This window comes from Dichotomopilus funicola (genome assembly GCF_033296635.1).
Source record: "Dichotomopilus funicola strain CBS 141.50 unplaced genomic scaffold C8A04scaffold_3, whole genome shotgun sequence".
NCBI lineage: Eukaryota > Fungi > Ascomycota > Sordariomycetes > Sordariales > Chaetomiaceae > Dichotomopilus > Dichotomopilus funicola.
In genome coordinates this window covers 577,695-592,617 of record NW_026944024.1, presented here as the reverse complement: position 1 = coordinate 592,617, position 14,923 = coordinate 577,695, and the positions used below count along the sequence as shown (strand labels likewise).

The 14,923-nt window shown below is 56.7% G+C and overlaps 4 protein-coding genes across 4 annotated transcripts; 2 read left to right on the top strand and 2 right to left on the bottom strand.

The window, feature by feature from the left end:
• Positions 1 to 733: 733 nt before the first annotated feature.
• C8A04DRAFT_24679 (uncharacterized protein) lies at positions 734 to 1,996 on the bottom strand (the record flags this gene model as incomplete). The annotated part of the gene is made up of 3 exons (XM_062779259.1): positions 734 to 1,581; positions 1,652 to 1,760; positions 1,850 to 1,996. The coding sequence occupies 3 exons, from the start codon at positions 1,994 to 1,996 to the stop codon at positions 734 to 736; spliced, it is 1,104 nt and encodes a 367-aa protein (XP_062640798.1).
• A 1,410-nt stretch (positions 1,997 to 3,406) lies between these two features.
• C8A04DRAFT_24678 (Intradiol ring-cleavage dioxygenase) lies at positions 3,407 to 4,392 on the top strand (the record flags this gene model as incomplete). The annotated part of the gene is made up of 2 exons (XM_062779258.1): positions 3,407 to 3,675; positions 3,756 to 4,392. The coding sequence occupies 2 exons, from the start codon at positions 3,407 to 3,409 to the stop codon at positions 4,390 to 4,392; spliced, it is 906 nt and encodes a 301-aa protein (XP_062640797.1).
• Positions 4,393 to 5,553: 1,161 nt separating this feature from the next.
• Positions 5,554 to 6,494, bottom strand: C8A04DRAFT_24677 (uncharacterized protein; the record flags this gene model as incomplete). The annotated part of the gene is made up of 2 exons (XM_062779257.1): positions 5,554 to 6,062; positions 6,125 to 6,494. 2 exons carry the CDS (start codon positions 6,492 to 6,494, stop codon positions 5,554 to 5,556), a joined length of 879 nt encoding a protein of 292 aa, XP_062640796.1.
• Positions 6,495 to 7,292: 798 nt separating this feature from the next.
• On the top strand, positions 7,293 to 14,497 carry C8A04DRAFT_34138 (uncharacterized protein; the record flags this gene model as incomplete). Its single annotated transcript, XM_062782728.1, has 10 exons — positions 7,293 to 7,336; positions 7,426 to 7,492; positions 7,556 to 7,668; positions 7,741 to 9,509; positions 9,747 to 9,884; positions 10,896 to 11,825; positions 11,859 to 12,386; positions 12,507 to 13,622; positions 13,689 to 13,925; positions 14,316 to 14,497. The coding sequence occupies 10 exons, from the start codon at positions 7,293 to 7,295 to the stop codon at positions 14,495 to 14,497; spliced, it is 5,124 nt and encodes a 1,707-aa protein (XP_062640795.1).
• Between the last annotated feature and the right edge of the window lie 426 nt (positions 14,498 to 14,923).

The window sequence follows — 14,923 nt, the reverse complement described above, 5'->3', positions numbered from 1 at the left end:
GTATTGAGGTTTATTACGCTCACTTGTCAAGTTCCAGTTGCTCCTGCGTATTCCTCGAGGGCCCGCTGCGATGACGGTGACGTCCGGTCTCGCAAAGAGGGATTATTGTGTCTCCACAACGCATGACAACTTGCCCTTTTGCCCCAATTGGTTGCTTGGCCGGGTATTTCAGGCTATGTTACGAAATTTCAGTCCTATCACTGATCAATTTACATTCTCGAAAATAATAGAATACATATGGCTGATCTTCAAGGATTTACATGAAACTTCCCGACGGGAGGATATCAAGTAAAGTGACTTTTCAGCAAGGTCAACTGCCGGAGCGACCCAAGCCAGGATTCAAGTTTCCGTTTATTGGTGCTATGGTAACTTCAAGTTGTCTCCGCTTTGCATATGGAACAGACACAACAAAACCCTAACCCCCAAAAGACCGAGAATCAACTTTAAAATTGACCCTGAATCTTCTCAAACTGTAGTATTATTTTATTTCTTGGTTTGAGAAACAAGGGGGGCTTTACAATTCGTGAGGAAAAGGCCTAGTTTGCCGTGAAATCTTGAAGTCTTTGGGATGAGTATTGCCGTATTATTCGCACTTCAACTTCATAAGATATGTTCTGATGTGACCTATGGCAGATCTTATAGTTGTAAGACACTGACATTGGACTCGGTTTCTTCCAGATTCTGGGAACCCACATCCATCTCGTAATGTCATGAAAGCAACAACCTAAACCCCTCAGTCATACCAAATAGCATTCATACCAAACCCCGGCTCCGGAATCCTCACCCGCGCAACACGGTGCAAAAACTCGTCCTGCCACCGATACATCTCCAGCCACCCCTCCTGGTCGTCCGTAATCGCCAACCATTCCTCACTCCAAGGACACGGCGACACAGCATTACTATGACCCCCGCTAGTCGGTGTCGGCTGCAGCAGAATCTGCCGCTCGATACTCCCACAATCCCGCAACTTAAACGCCGCTACATAGCCCTGCAGCTCAAATTTATTGGCGCGCGACGAGGCAAACATGTACCGCCCGCTTGCCGTGAGCGTAACTACATCCGCGCGGTACAGGCCCTTACCCGTGGCCTTGTCTCGCGTGGGGATCCCCGGTGGGATAAGCGGGAAGCTGTGGTGGGTATAGACCGGCAAGTGGGTGGCGGGGTCGATGACATACTCGCAGATGCGATTGCCAGCTTCCATCAGCGCGTACAGGTACTGTCCCGTGGGGTGCATCGCGACCCAGCGCGGGTGGTCGCCATCGCCGGGGGCGTCGACGCTGCCGACGAGCTCGACCTCGCCAGTTGTGGGGTGCTTTCGGTGCGTCCAGAGCTTGTTGGCGGTTAGGTCGGCCGAGTAGAGGTATGTCTCGGACGGGTCGAAAACCATGCCGTGGATGCCGGTGTTGGGCTGGTAGGGGTAGTTTTGGATGTTGGTTTCGAGTTTGCCGGTGGTGGAGACAGAGAAGATGTTGCCGAAGCCGGCGTGTTTGTAGAAGGGGTTGGCGTAGACCGCGTACGGGGGCTTCTGCGCGGCGAGGAGGAAGATAGCTCGGGTGTTGGTGTCGGCGTTGTTAGCGAGAGCTGAGACACATCTTGTCAGTCTGGTTTAGGTTTGGAGTCTACAGATTCGGCAAAAAAAAAAAAAACGTACGATCACCACCAATGGGGTGAGATGCTTCGTGGACAATCTCAGTCGGGCTCTTGACGGCAAAGCTGGACCACTTCTTCATGGCCGCACCGTAGAGGTTCTTCCTCGCGTGCTGTATCCATCCCCGTCTGTCGTAAGTCAACTGCTGTTATTCGGGGCAGTGCTGCCCCAATGGGCGCCAATTGGCATCGCAGGACGTACGTCGAAGGTCATCCATGATATCGGCTCGTCGTGGGGAATTTCGGTGCGCTTTACGAGCTCGAGCGTGAGGTTCTCATCGTCGAACTGCACCGTGAAGATGGCCCCTGGCGGGGTCCAGGTGCCTATCATTAAATGATGGAGGGGCATGGCCGCCAATGACGTCGGACTCCGGTGCCGGAAATGTGCCGAGTTGCAAAAGCTTTTGAAGGGCTGTGAGGAAGGAGCGCTTGAGCTTTGCCTAGGAACGAGGCAACCGCGATGGGCGAGGCGACTCGTGTGATGGAAAATGGATGCAGCTCTAGAAAATGACATTGAATCTAGTACCCGATACCATGGGCATCTTTTTTCCCCGTGTCATTGTTGCCCCAGCCCAGATTTTCTCTTGAACCTTTTCCTCTTGGCGCGCCACTGCTGTGCTTCACTGCTCTCGTCGCACTGCTCGGCCGCCGGGTAGGCGGGGATTTAATGTTTAGTGGGGTTTCGGTAGCCGCCCCCGGGAGATCAATGTTTGTCGGGATTTCTTCTAGTGGGTAGCAGCAACTTCGTTTCTGCGCTCCACACAACACACAATGTCTCGTTTCTCATCTTCGGCATTGGTGCCCGCATGCCACTTGTTCGCATCCGAGAAACAGCCTTCTCCAGAACCTTGTTCCCGCCCCCCAGCATCCGCGTTCCGCACCGCCTAGCCGCAGGAGGTCTTTCGCCATCTTGCACCAACCATCCAGGCCCCCTGCTAGCGCTACAGCCGGATCGAACGGGTAAAGGCTCTTCCTCAGCGATGGACAGAGCCGACCGTTATCACCGGAGCATCGCGGCGCGACGAGGAAACCGACGCAGGTTTTTGACGATTGCAGGACGGTGGATTCCGCAGCCGTCGCCTCAAAGAATAACGCGAAGATCCAATGATCGCATAGGTAAGGGAGGTATACGTAGAATGAACTGGGATGCGGCGAAACAATTGCGGAAGAGCCGCCTAGGAATTCCCTGGTATCCCGACAACTCATGAGACACAACATTTCTAGACTTTCTGCAAGAGGCAAACCGCTGCCATCAAGCAACAGTGACAGCGTCTAGGTGGCTCAAGTGTGGCTGCTCTGGGGTCGGGCGATCCTTGACTCTCTGGGGTCCAGGGCCCCTGGAAGAGATGCGTCGCAGGGCTAAATTTGTCCCGGTTCGCCATCTTCTCCAACCCCACTCCCGCCGTGTTGACCTGGGGAAGGGGAAAGCTGCCGTGACCGCGCCCCGATTGTTCACAGCGGGGGAAATGATGCCACATGGTTACTCCGAGCCTATCATCTCGCCGAAATGCACAACCAGCCGAGATCTCAGTGGAGGGAAGGGAGAGGCGTGCTGTTCACGGCTCTATATAGGATGAAACACCTCACTCGCTTCTTACCTCTCGCCTCTGTGTGTTTTTTCTGCTTCTTTATATCTTACCTGTGATACCCAAAAAGCCACAGCAAGCCGACATCTACAACCCGTGGACTGCCGCCTGATATACAACATTAACTTCTTTTCCTAAACCACGACATATCATACTACATATCATCTATCACGATGGCCCCGGACAAGCCTTCTCATCGGTTCGACCCCAACTTCACCAACCAGGTGGTTGAGGGCATGGGGCCCAAGACCAGCCCTCGTAACCGCGAGGTGCTGGGTGCCCTCATCCGCCACATTCACGACTTTGCCCGCGAGACCGAGCTCACCATCGACGAGTGGATGGCGGGGGTTAAATATGTCAACTCCCTGGGCGAAATCTACGTCAAGAGCAACAAGACGCGTAACGAAACGCACCGGATCTGCGACGTTCTCGGGCTTGAATCGTAAGCACATTTCTCTCCCTCAGCCGGCTGACAACGGCTGTTCATACATACCTTCTTCGTCCATATCTAACACTGCCCAGCCTCGTCGACGAAATCGCCCACAAAATCATCTCCGAGTCCGGCATGGACCCAACCTCCTCCTCCATCCTAGGCCCCTTCTGGTCCCCCGACGCCCCCTTCCGCCAACTCGGCGACATCATCTACCAAGACGGCGTGCCCAAGAACGGACGCGTAGTCAAAATGCACGGCGTGATCCGCGACATCACCAGCGGCAAACCCATCCCCGGCGCCGTCTTCGACATCTGGCAAGCCTCTGCCAACGGCAAATACGATTTCCAGGACCCGGACAACCAGACCCCCAACAATCTGCGGGGCAAGTTCCGCGCCGACGCTCAGGGCCGCTATGTGCTGTATTGCCTGCACCCGACGGCGTACTCGCTGCCGAGGGACGGGCCGTCGTTCCAGTTGCTAACGATGATGGATCGTCACCCGATGCGCCCAGCGCATATTCATATTATGGTTACGCACCCGCATTTCCAGGGATGCACGACGCAGTTGTATCCGAGTGATGATCCGTGGATCAAGAGTGATACTGTGTTTGCGGTCAAGGATGATTTGGTGGTGGATTTCAAGCCATTGAGCGGGGATTCCAAGGCGACGCTGGAGTTGGAGTACAATGTTAACCTGGCACCGAAGGGGTATAGAGGCAAGCTGTGAGCGGTGGTCCAAGGGTAACGTTTTTTCTGCTTTGGCGGCGTGTTGGTTGTAAATAGATTGGGTCTTGTATATACCTATCTCATGTGGTTTTATGCGATGGTGGATGAGGGCACTTTGGCATCTGGTGGTTGAGCGGAGCGATCTGTTTTAGCTGGAATCTCTCCAAGGACAGTCATTAGGCGAAATTCTAAGTGCAATGTCATATTCTACCTACTCAGTCAAAGGACGCGTCATGACAGCGGCTGATGGTTTAGGTGTATTGGAGTTACGGGCGCTCGTGGCTCTACGGAATAGGAGGAACTTCATCGCTATAAATTTCATCCTCAACAAAGGTGTATGTTGTAACATGTTTTCTCTTTATGCTTCCTTTTATTATTTTGTTACATTCGTATCCCTGGGACGAACAGTAAGGAAATTCGAGAAATCAAGATTGGGAAACAATTTTAAAATAAAAGATGATTTAGTGGAAGTGAACAAAACAACAATTCATGAGGTGCCATACATAGGGGAGACTCGGGCTTACGCACCTCCTGTGGCTACGGTAAGTCTGTTATCCCTGATATCAAGAGCCTAAAACCCCACCCTAAGCCACTGGGCTGCCTTGCCGGAAGAAAGTCGAGAACATCAGGGTTTATCGAGTGAACTGGGACTTACTTCCGAGGGATGGCACAATGAGACTGGATCGCGGATGACGGGACATAATCGCGGCGTGAAGAAGTATGGCTCGTGAGATGTGCCTTGGGAGAATGGGACTGGGATTTAGTGGTATGTCATGACGGGAGATCATAAGGATGGTAAGATATGCATATGTAGCCAGGGCCTGGAGACGGCGTTATTCGGGTTATAAGGAGCAGAACTAACGCTAGGCCATGTCGTAAGCTGCTCAGATCTATGAGTACTTACGGCTTCCTTCACTGTCTGTGTTGAACGCATTCAGGCTGGTGGGGGTAGAGAAGGGAGACGGCGTCCGTGGACTAGGCAGGGGACATTGACGGCCCAAAGGTTGTTCAAAAAGCTACGCCGTAGGCTGGATCAAGGTTGGGTTCTTCTCAACCCAATATACACGAGGATCTCGTCTCCCCTGGGTCTAAACCAAGTCTCCTGGTCACTGCACCAAAGAATTGCAGAATTTGCATGGCAGAATATGTACAGCCCCGGTATTTATTTCTTCGGCTCCTCCTTCTTCTCCTCTGGTTTCGGCGTCGGTAGCTTGAACGTTTCCGGTGTCTTGTTCACACCTGGCCCAATCTGTTCCCATGCGCTCGAACCGCCCTCAAAGTTGCGGAACGCTTGCGTCAACTCCAGCGGCTCCGTCACAATCCGCTTCTTCTCCTCGTCCCACCGAATCTCCGTGTACCCCGTGAGCGGGAAGTCCTTGCGCAGCGGGTGGCCCTCAAAGCCGTAGTCCGTCATGATACGGCGCAGATCGGGGTGGTTCGCAAAGAAGACGCCGAACATGTCGTACACCTCTCTTTCGTACCAGTTGGCGCCGTCGTACACAGCCGTGGCGCTGGGCACCGGCGTCGTCTCGTCGGCGTACGTCTTGACGCGGATGCGGGAGTTGTGCCTGACGCTCAACAGGTTGTAGACAATCTCGAATCGCTGATCGCGAGTGGGGAAATCAACGGCCGTAACGCTGGTCAGTTGGGTGAACTCGGCCGCGGTGTTGTCTGGCTGATGCGTTAGCGTGAACTAGCACCCCCGACACTGCTTCTTCTCCATATCCTCATACCCCTCAAAAATGTAAACACCGGGACGACGCCCGCCGGGGAGATGTAAATCGTCAATTCGTCCTTCCAGACAGAGAATTGCTGGATGTACTTGGGGAGACAGCCCATGAGCCACGAGCCGTACTTGTGCAGGTTGTCGGCCTTGGACTCATACTTGTCGGCCGGGTTAACGAGGGGCACCTGAAGGGTGGTGGTGGCGGGCTTTGGACGGGGCGCCTGGCGGGGGTTGTGGACATCCTTCGGGAGGTTGACCTGGGCGCGGGCTGTGGTCGCGAAACACCGCACCGCGGTCTCGCTGCGGGCTCTGACCGTCGGGTTGGTGGCCCGCAGGGCGGAGGCCAGAGCCCGGTTTCTGCACACCTTGCTGGCCATGATCGTGGTGGGTTGGTGGGTGGCCAATTGCTCGGGAATCAGCCGGGGGCCTCGATCGAAGGCGTGGTGGGCGGGTTGGATTTCGGATTGACGTCGAGCTCGGGAGCTTGGTCCCTCGAAGTGCGGCCCCACTCACGGGAATATCACGTGATACTTTAAGGTCGAGGTCTGCACAGGGTCTAGTTTTCTAGAAAAATACCATTTTGTGAGGCGGGGTTTTATAGGCTGGCGCATATCTCCAGGAGTAAATATCTTAACTCCGGCATATATTGCGTATGCTTCCTAGCAATCCCCATCCTGTTGCCGTGCTTTGTGGTTTAATAATCTGGGGATTTCCAAGGTCCCCTGGAGATTCGGGGGTTCTTTCCTTGTGGCCAAGAGCTCTCTCGCGTTTCTCGTCCAACCAGAGGCCGCACGACACGTGCGGTATGGGGCTAGACCGAAAACCGCCTAGCTCGTTCTTCGAACTCTTTGCTGGAAGGCTCTGCTTTTGCCTCCATTCTTCCTTCAACTCGCAAACCGCTCCCCTCCGCCCATTCCAGCAACGAAAAGAAAAAGTGTTGCGGAGGTTGCCTATTTCCTCCTTGTACATTTCCAAAGGCGTTCAGCAAAGGGATCGTTAATTTTATTTTTCCTTCTCTCCGGTTACGTACTTCTTCCATCACCACCCATAATACCGTCATTGTCCAGGGCCGCGACCCATCATCCCTGCTCTTCCGAGTACTTCTTCCTCGACTTGAATCGACTCTCTTCCCCCGCGCGACCTCGCCGTCGTCCGCCGAGCAAATTACCGCAGCCATGGCGCCACAAGACACATACTTCGACGAGGAGGAGGACTGCTGGTATGAGCTTCCTTCCCCATTTTGTACCCTGTGGATGGTTTAAAGCACACTTCTGCCCCGCCTCAATATGCTAATTTGAATCGTCCCAGCCCTCTCTGCATCGAAGAGTTCGATCTTTCAGACCGCAACTTCCGACCGTGTCCATGTGGGTATCAGGTATGGGCTTCGACTTTCTGCCACAGCTTGGGACCCGATGGTGGTACTAACCCCGGCTTGCAGATATGCCAGTTTTGCTTCAACAATATCCGGACGAACATGAATGGGCTCTGTCCAGCATGTCGGCGCCCATACGATGAAAAAACCATACAGTGGAAAGTTGTCACACAGGAAGAGTATGTGGTTTTTTTCTTGTTCCATTCCTTCCTTCGTATTTTGCCGCCACCTGCTTGCTGACTGTGCAACAGAGTTGCTGAATTCCGCGCGAATATTCAAAAGAACCAGAAAAAACGCGCCGCCGAGCAACGCCAAAAAGAGGTACAAAAGCGCGAAGCCGAAAAAGAGAACCGCAAGAACCTTGTCGGAGTTCGGGTCGTTCAGAAAAACCTGGTTTACGTGACCGGGTTGACGCCGACAGTACGCGAAGACGAGTTGCTCAAGACTCTACGGAAGCCCGAGTTTTTCGGCCAATACGGCAACATTCTCAAGATATCGATCAGCAGCCGCAAGGGGACCGACGGGCAAAATCAATCCCTTGGTGTATACGTGACGTTCGAGAGGAAGGAAGACGCTACTCGGTGCATCCAAGCGGTTAACGGGTCTCAGAACGGGGATAGGGTGCTGAGGGCTCAGCTGGGAACTACAAAGTATTGCTCGGCCTGGTTGCGTCATGAGCAGTGTACCAATCGGCAGTGCATGTTTTTGCATGAGCTGGGCGACGAGGAAGACAGCTACAGCCGGCAGGACCTGTCCTCGATGAACAGCATTAACTCGCAGCGTCCTATCCAACAAAACTCCGGTCCCTCGCGCTCCGCTTCAAGGCAGCAGGCTCACCCATCGCCGTCCCCGGCCATCGCCCAACCTATGGCCAGGAGCTCTAGCCAAGATGGTTCAAGTAACGGTGACGCCCCGGCTCTCCCAGCTTCCGCCAACTGGGCCCGCAACCCGCAAGTCCGCAGCCGCCGAGGGAGCCATGCCACCAGCGCTGCAGCACCCAGCCCAGCCATCACGAATTCGCTGCCGGTGACCGCCGAATCCGCAGTCGAGGACGCGCCCGCGGAATCAGCTGGCCCCTCGCCCGCCGCCCGCGCTACCCCGCCTGTACCCGCCAGCAAGCCTTCGGTCCCGGCGACGGAAAAGGTCCGGCGTCTCCCGCAGGATGCCCTCAGGTCGCTTCTTAAATCACTCGAAGGCTGCTCGCTCGCATGGCCGAAGCCTGGGGGTGACTTGCCAAATGAAGAATTCAACACTCTGTATCCCCCGCTCTTCGACGTTCGTGGGGGCATGCGTCGTCGCGCACTTCGGGTATCCGAGGATAACAGCAGCGAAGAAGACCCGCAGTCGGCCAGTGTTCGGGAGCCATCGGAAGGCGAACCTGAGAGCAGCGGCAGCCTTGCCTTGGGTGGCGAGCCCGAGGACCGAGACCACGGCCGCGATGGTCCCAGCTTCGACTCTCGCCGAGGCGCCCAGCCGCCCATCCAACGAGGCAGCACCGATGGGCTCTTCGGCCAACCCGGCTCTGCCTTTGGACAGACGACCTCGGGCATCAACTCATTGGGTGCCAGCCGCACCGTGACACCGCAGCAGCCCGCCTTTATGCGACAACCGAGCAACTTCGGCGACCACTTGTCCAGCCAGGGCAACTTGTTCCAGGGTCAAGGAGGTCAGGGGGGCCACAACCGACAGGGCTCTCGTTTCAGCTTCGCCAACGAAGGACGGGAGGCAGCATCGGCTACGTCGGTCAAGCTAGCCGCGAACCCACGGATCATGGCGCAGCAATCGTCGATGATGCCGACGTCGTTCCACAGCCAGCCCAGCGGGCAGTACTACGCGGGATCGATGCCGGGCCCACCGCCCGGGCTTAAGTCGACGGGCACGCCACCGGGCGTATTTGGGCAGCACGGGTTTGGATCAGGCGCATTTGGAGGCGGCGCGTCCAAGGACAGCAACGAGATGCTGCGGCTCTTCCGGAGCGGGGGGGCTGGCAGCCAGCAGCAGGCGCACGACGCCGCCAAGCGTGAGTACATGTTTTCCTCTTCCTTTTCCCAGCCGCCCCAGCACCAGCACCAGCATACGCACCCGCACCAGTACCCACCTTCCACCTCTTCCACCGTCCCAGCTCCTGCCTCGAGCCACCTGGCATCGCTCTACGGTTCTCAACCGGGAGCCTTCCAAGACTTGGGTTCAAAGCAGAAGAAGAAGGGGAAGAAGCACAGACACGCTAACACTTCCTCCTCTGGGGGGAGTGGCCTAGTTGATCTTGCGGACCCGAGTATCCTGCAGGCGAGGATGCAGTCTCAGCAGCAGCAGCAGCAGCAGCAGCACTTGCAGCAGCAGCAGCAACAGAGCAATGCCGGGCTCGGACAGGGGCTGTTCGGGGGCCAGTCGCAAGGTGGGTACAGCAACAACCCGAGCATCATGTACAACCAAGGCTATCGGGCCTGGTAACCTCGGATCCTGAGATCTGGAGATCATGGCATCCTTAGCGAATGCCGCATTTGCGATGTTGTTTTTACGCATGATTTGTTTTCCTAAGGGAGGGGGCAACACGACTTACTTTGCGCTTTTTTCTTTTCTTCTATCTTCCTTTCCTTTCCTTTCTTGCTTTTTTTTTCTTTCTTTTTAATCTTGTTTCCTCCCTTTTATGTTTGATTTTGTCAAGCTATATATCACCACGGCGTCAGCGGCCACGAGCAAGGGAGATGGTTCATTCAAGGCACAACATTTGTTTGAGGCGGGTTGAGGAGCATTGCACAAGGTCTGGCTTGAGAGGGACGGCCTCCTTGCGTTGGCGTCGTTTGCATTTCCATCATTCCACTGTTGGGGACGAGGAGAGGGAGAGTTAGGGTCAGCAGGAACTGGGCATTTATTTGGTCGGGGGAGGTTGCATACTCGAGACTCGGTCTCGGTCACTCCAGCTCGGGTGTGTTGCTTCCCCCAGCCCAAACCGCTGCCTCTACATCCCCCGGGGTTGTCGACTTGGTCACGTCAGGCAAGCTCTCTCATCGTCTTCCTTCGAGTTTTCCCCATGTACGTTAACTGGGCCCCAGGTTCTGCATCGTCGGGGCTGAACGAACGGCTGAACTGAGGTGGCATCGGTGGTCATAATAGAGCATCATGCATCATTACACCCTAGAGGGCCTCTTCTCTGCGCGTTGCGCGTTGCGCGTTGCACATCTTCCGGGAAGACGATGACGGGAGCCCCGACGTAACCCCAACCAAGCCCCTCCTTCGTGTACATAGTGGCGCTGGCGGGTCGTGTTGCTCCCTCGTTTTACCGGGGATGAGATGTGTTGCTGGTCTTTTGCTTGGTGCTTGCTTTTACTCGAACAGCTTCGTCGCGTACACACGTGCAATATGCCTGTATCTGTACAAGAGGCTAATCCGGGTTGTTTCTTTGTAGATGACGAACTGCCCTCGCTCGAAGAGGTAAGATCCAGCATCGAAGCGCTGGTGGCCGACGAACCGATCGATACCAACATCCGGTACCCCCCGGGCGCATTCGAGTCGACGTCGTTGTCAACAGGCCGGTCTGGCACACCATCGGTGCCTCCTGGGTTTTCTACTCCCAGCAGCCGTCCGTCGCCCGCGATTTCACATTCGTCTCTTCCTACGACTATCACAGCTGGGGGACACCAGACACCGCCTGTTGCGCTTCCTAAGGTACCTGCCAAAACACCAGTGGCCGTGTCCAGCCCGCTGGCGAAGAAGGTTGGCGGCGTGTTGCTGCCTGAATCGTCGAAGAAGGCGGTCAAGGCCCTGGCTGTGGAAACGGGGCTGGCTAAGGAGATTGGAAAGGCCAAGGCCAAGGTGTTGCAGGATGAAGATTTCCCGGCGCTTAACTCGCCCAAGGCTCGGCCAGCTACGCCTACGCCTGTTGGGCAGGCCAAGGCTACGGTTGGGAAGAAGGCTGCTGAAAAGGTTTTCGATAAGGGCAAGGGGAAAGCGAAAGATAAGGGGAAGGAAAAGGAACAGTCGGTGGCTGCAACGACAGCATCATCATCAACAGCGACCCCTGTGCCGACCACAGTTCCAACTCCGGCCCCCGAACGGAGCGAGACGCCGAAGCCGGCGCCGACAAAGGTTGCTGAGCAGTCCCCTGCGAAGTCACCGGTGAAATCGCTCGAAAAGACCGCCGAGAAAAAGACGGAGAAACGCCCGGTCCCAGGTATTCTCAACATTGCGGCCGCTACCAAAGCGTCTCAGTCTCCCGTCAAGAATTCCGAGCCACAGTCGACCACAACGGACCGCGACTCGGCGTTCCCCGCTCTACCTGCTGCGACCCCAGTATCTGTCTCTTCGCCACTCGCCCGGGCGGCTCCCAAGACGCTCCGTGTGGTTTCGACCCCGCGACACGAAACACCAGCCACGCCCGTGCTGTCGGCAGCTGCGGTGCGATCAGTGGCCATGCGCCCTGAGACGCCCGCCAGCGAGCTCATTTCCGACACGGCATCGCTCATGTCGGCGTCCATCTCGGCGTCGCGTACTAACTCGCCGCCGCCGCTGGCGTCGTCCAAGATTGGATCGGCTCCCGTGCGAACGACTACCAAGAGCCAACAGCGCAAACAACGCAAGGAGGCAATGAAGAAGGAGTCGGCTAGCATCGCGGTACAGCCGGTCAAGGCGGAGGCCCCGGTGGAGATTGGGCCGATCGTGGGGCGGAAGAAGAAGCAGAAGAAGGAGAAGGCGGAGAGCAAGGCGAAACCCGCTGGGAAGACCGCTGCGGCTGCGGCTACGGCTGCGGCTGTGGAGAATCGTCCTGAGACACCGCGTGCCGTCGCTGCTAGTCCGGCTAAGGGGAAGGAGGTGGAGAGTAAGGAGGTTAAGGAGGTCAAGGAGGCCAAGGAGGTTAAGGAAACCAAGGAGAGCAAAGAGAACAAAGAGGGCAAGCCGAGTAAGGAGACCCCGGAGGTCAAGGAGGAGTCCTCGGCGTACCGGTCAACGGCCAACGAGACAACCACCTTGACGGACGAGCTTCCACTGCACAATGGCCGGTACGACGCCAAGGGCAAAGGCAAAGGCCACGAGAAGCTCGACAAGGGTTTCGACGCATCGATCCCCCGCACGCTGCCCACGCCGGCGTCGGTGCTGCACGAGCTCCAAGCAGCCGAACTCCTCCCCGAGAGCCTGGCGCAAATCTCGTTCTTCCAGTCGGTAGCCGTGCAACTGGACTGGCTGCGCAACGACGCCCCGACTGCCGCGTTCCGCGAGCAGATGGCCAAGAGCTCCATGATCCCAACCAAGTCGATCGTAACCGAAGACGACCAGGCCGCGCTATTGGCAGGCGAGCCCGTCCGCAAGACCATCGACGGCACGCGCTTCCTACTGACCCCCAACGGCGACTGCATCCGCAACCTGCGCGAAGAGGAAGAAAATCGCTTCCTCGAACTGCAACAGCTAGTCGCCGAAGAAACCGCCAGCCCGGCCGCGTTTGTCTCCGCGCGCCACGATGCCGGCGGCGGCTTCAGCCTCATCAAAGGCCGCGCCGTACCTAACGGCCCCCCCAGCTACTTCCCACCAGCTCCTGGCGCCTACCCCTCCGACCCGGTGAATAAGATCCAACGGGAGGAGGCCATCTACTACATCAACCAGTACGTGCTGCCGCGGCTGAACCTCAACTCGCGTGATATGAGCCTGCCCAAGGCCATGTCCACCTGGACCACCGACCCGCGGGGATCGGCAGCTGCGAATCTCAGCTCTGTCGCGCCGTGGCTGTACGGGGGTATTGCGGGTATGAGCGGCATGGCCGGTTTTGGGGGTAGCGGCGCCGACTCGCCGACGTGTCATCTGCCTCCGCTTTCGCATGACGATTTCATCGATGCCGGTCCTGCGCCCCCGGAGTTGAGTTACCCCGGTCCTGTGAGCGCGTTTGTAGAGGAGTTTGATCATGTCGGCGGGCCGGGGCCGTACTTGGACGTTGATGTCACTGGTGCCGTTGGCGGGCATTTACCGACTGTCGAGGAAGTCTTTGGTCCGGCTGCTGCTGCAGCCGCCGCGGCCGCTTCATCATCCTCTCGCCAGCACCAACACCACCACCACCATCACCATCACCACCACCACCACGGCCACCACACACATCCCGGACATTACCAGCAGTCAACCACCCCATCGCCGTCCCCTTCAGCCTCAGGTATCTTACCCCCTCCCGCGCCCGGCACCGGCACACCAACCGTAGCTGCGACCACCCACGTAGCAGGCCTGGCCACCGGACCGGGAGGACCGGGGGGGACCGCGGCGTTGAACTTTACTTCGCCGGGCCCGTTTGGTAATGTGCCGTTGATGTCGCTGGAGGATGCGGAGCAGGCGCTGGCGGTGTCGAGACGGGAGACGGAGAAGTTGGAGAAGAGCTTGTATTCGTTGATGAGGAGGAATAAGAGGGTTTTGATGCCTGGTTCTGTCACTGGTTCAGCGGCGGCGGGTGAACATGGGATGGGTATGCCTGGGCCGGGGATGGTGACGGTGGGAGAGGGGGAGGGGGGGCATTGACTCGTGGGGGATGGGGAGGAGGGGATGGATATTGAAGATAGGGAGGATGAGGGAGAGGAAGATGATGGAGAGAACTGGGAGAGTAACGAGATTGGGTATGGTGGTGGGTTTGGGTTTCGACTGGGTGGGTATCGCGTGACTAGGTCGGGACGGTCATGGGACAGTCGTGCTCTTAACCCCAACCATCACCACCGCGGCAGCACAACCACCCCCCGCACAATCACAGACCTAGCCACAGGCTTACGATCCGGCCCCATCACCACCACCGTCGAAACCACGACCAGCCCCAGACTCCGCAGAGCCCGCCTAAGACGTGACAACGCCCTCGCCGCGGTAGCCGTCGCAGTCGCTCTGGCTCGTGTACTCCGCGGCCTGAGCAGTATAGGCGAGGCGGGGTTTGCTGCCGTGTGGATGGCTGTGTTGCTTGTGGAGAGTGTCATGGCTATGGCGGCGAGGGGGGCGGTGGTTGTTGTTGAGGTGTTGTGTGCGGTTTTGGATTGGGTGGGGGCTGAGGATTAGCTTCTTTGTCGCTCGCTGTCTATGTTGTGTTACAAGGGAGGTGGGAAGATGGGAGAAGGTTGTGGTGTAGGGGGTGATGGATCTGATGGAGATACCGGGAGAAGAGGTCTTTATGGCTGGTCGGGACGGGATGTAAGCTGTGCCAAATGTACATGTACATGGATGTAAAATCAAGGGATTTGGACTGGGATATGAGTTGGTTTTGAGATGGTTTTGAGCTGCGAAAGGTACGGGATCTCATGGATGGATAACTGGGTTGTGAGGGAGTTGGAGTTCGGTTGACAGTTGGGAATAACCCTTGGATGGGTGTGTTGGTTGATGGTGGTTTTGTAAAAGTAGTTTTGTAAAAGTATGGGGCGTTTTTACATCTGTCTCTGCTCCTTGGAGTTTATGTGCTGTGTTTCATGTGCTACGCTTGTCTCTGGA